This window comes from Hippopotamus amphibius, chromosome 2 (assembly GCF_030028045.1).
Source record: "Hippopotamus amphibius kiboko isolate mHipAmp2 chromosome 2, mHipAmp2.hap2, whole genome shotgun sequence".
NCBI lineage: Eukaryota > Metazoa > Chordata > Mammalia > Artiodactyla > Hippopotamidae > Hippopotamus > Hippopotamus amphibius.
The window spans coordinates 150,507,088-150,509,870 of NC_080187.1; the positions used below are offsets into that span (position 1 = coordinate 150,507,088).

Here is a 2,783-nt window from a genome sequence, read left to right on the forward strand (position 1 = left end):
TTTGGCAATTTCATCTCCAAAACCCAAGTATCCTGAACTCTTTTCAACTAGGCCTGTAAAAACCCAGATGTTCTTTCAGAAGGGGAGCAGCGCCCTGCCTCCATCTCTTCTGAAGCAGCCACACACCAACACTGGGGAGTGATCAAGATGCAGAGAATCTGCATGGCTGTGTTGGTCTAGTTTATGGTACTTTTCATAAACTACATAGATTTAAAGAAACAAACAAAAACAAAACCCCAAGAAGAAAACACTTCACTGAAAAAGCTTCTAGGTCATGATTTCTTCAAAGTCAGACAGCTGCTTCATCTGTTCAACTTGCATAGAATGCCTTCTGAGGAGCTTCTTTTTACTTCTCAAGTCAACTCTCTTTGGTGAACTTGGAGCAACAGGAACCATGAATTTTAAGCCACTAGCAAGTGGAGAGGAAGGTTTGCTGCTCGATCTAATATCCGGGATGGGCGGGTTCAGATTTACATTTAAAGGTGGAAGGAAACCAGGCCTGGTCTGAGAAATGCGGTCTAGTAGCAAAGTTCCGGAACCCCGTCTCTCTAGAAGATGGGGTGGCCTGTGGCGCGCTGAGCTGGGAGATGTGCTGGGCGCAGCATCCAGGGACTCCCTGGAGCCCTGGAAGAGAGACAAGTGGGAGCTGTTGAGCTTCTTTCGATCTAAGGGTCCTTTGCCTGATTCAAGGGAAATGGAGTTGGGCGGGTCAGCCCCTGGCTGTAAATCTAAATCATAGAGGTCATTTTCCAGCCGCTTGAGGGACACTGCATCTTTGAGAGCAGAAGGGCCTGATGGGCCAATACCACCCTTCTCTTGGTCAATAGGGAGAGTTCCTCTTCTGGCCAGACGCGGGTGGGGAGCCTGACTTTTCTCGTAAGCTGCTTTCCAGGAGGCAGGTGCTGAAGGGGTTGGAATCTTCAGAACCTGCTCCGTGACCATGTGGAAGACGCTGGGGTCTTTGCCATCAATACTGTTGGTTCTGGATAGGGGTCCCCTTTTGGGGAAGGACACATCACTGATACTCTTGATGACCTCGTTGTCTGTGCCTGTGCCGTGGGTCTCATCCTGACGCATAGAGGCGGCCAACACGGAGGGCGCAGTCAGGCCCCAGGGCTCAGATTGGAGCCTCTTCAGTTGAGGCAGACGGGCCCTTTTGAGGTTCCCGACTTTCCTAGTGGGTGACCCGGGTTCATTAAGAACCTTGGAGGTGTTGCAACCACTTGGGTGCCCTGATTGGAAGCTAAAGAAGTCCTCTTCCTTCTCACTGGGTAGAGAGCCCAGGCCTGGAGCCTTCAGTCCTATATCCGAGGGAGATGCACACGGGGGAGGTGACTGCCTCTCTTCCCCTTTGGGTGAAGGAGGGACGTTAAGATACTGTTTGGTGGTTTTGGTGCCTGAAGATGATTTGTCTGTGGTTATAATGATCACCTCCTTGCCTTTGGCTTTGCAGGCATCCAGGAGATGCTTCAGTGCATCCTTGTCATCTGCGTTTATTGCATAAACCAGAGCTGAAGCCCCTGTGCGATCCTCGAGGCTGGGGTCTGCTCCATTCTCCAGTAACAAGGAGACCACTTCTCCCCCAGCTCTTCTGATGCAAGCATGGATGAGGGCAGTCTTGCCAGACTTATCCTGAATATTGGGGTCTGCCCTGTTGTCCAGCAGGTACTTCACCATCTTGGACTTGCTGATGCTTTGCTGGTCCACATGTTTGGTGATGCATGCCACCATGAGAGCTGTCTCACCTTTGTCGTTGCTTTCGTTGATATAGGCACCCCCTTCCAGGAGGAGTCTGGTCAGCCTGAGCCTCCCCAGCCACACAGCCTTTAAAAGTGAGTTTCCATCCGTCCTTAGTTCCGTGTCGTCCTCCATCATACTGGCAACAGCTTAGAGTCTCTGAGCCACAGTGGCGGTCAGACCTAGCAAGGGAAGAAGAGAGAAAAGTGTCACGTATTCTAGAGCTGGTCTGAGCAGCATGGCTGTTACAGAGTCTGGATACAGTCCTGTCCCAGCCTGATCCCAAAGTATATACCACCTTGCTTGGTTATTTAACTTCTCTCAGTTTGTTTCTTCATCTGTAACATGGCAGGGGTGGAGGTGGTGATAGCAGCAAGCTACCTCATAAAGTCATTGTGACGATTAAAGGAGATAGTGTATATAAAACACATAACCACACGTACAGCTGTTGGCATGACTCCTAGGAGAGAGTGAGCACTGAAACATGCAAGCTCTTACTGCATTGACTGCACGAGGCTTACCACAAATGCAGTTTAAGAACCTTTTTCTGTCTGTTGGCGTCACTAAAGTCTAGGTTCCCAGAAGGAAAGGCCTGTGTCTATCTCATTCACTGCTGTAGCCTCAGCCTTTAGCAATGAGTCGCGCTTAATAGGTTACCTCGTAAATATGGTTTAACGGCAGTGTTGTTCTGGGTGTGTATCAAAAAGACTAGTAGGAAATACACCAAAATGGTGATAGGATGATGAATAGGATTATGAAGTTTTCATTTTCTTCGTTGTTTTTTTGTTTGATTGTTTTTTGTTTTTTGGGTTGTTTTTTTTTTTTTTTTTGCTGTATTTCCTAAACTAAACATGTAACACAATTGTCATAAAGGGAAAATATTGTAAATCAAAACCAATCCAGCTGTCCCTTTCCAGGTCGTCGTCCCCACTGTTCCAGCAGATGTCAGGGTTCTCATCCTCCTCTTTCAGACGCTCTGAATAGCTCGCATAGTGCAATGCTCCATCCTCCGCTCTGGTTGAACAGATCTGAGGCAGAGGATGGAC

At 48.5% G+C, this 2,783-nt stretch overlaps 1 protein-coding gene across 1 annotated transcript; it reads right to left on the reverse strand.

Annotated features, from left to right (window-relative positions):
• Positions 1-267: 267 nt before the first annotated feature.
• Positions 268-1,875, reverse strand: ANKRD34C (ankyrin repeat domain 34C). Its single transcript, XM_057724949.1, has one exon. The coding sequence runs from the start codon at positions 1,873-1,875 to the stop codon at positions 268-270; it is 1,608 nt and encodes a 535-aa protein (XP_057580932.1).
• Positions 1,876-2,783: the final 908 nt, after the last annotated feature.

Excerpts from the sequence above, each read along its gene's own strand:
- ANKRD34C (XM_057724949.1), bottom strand. The coding sequence starts at position 1,875 with ATGATGGAGGACGACACGGAACTAAGGACGGATGGAAACTCACTTTTA.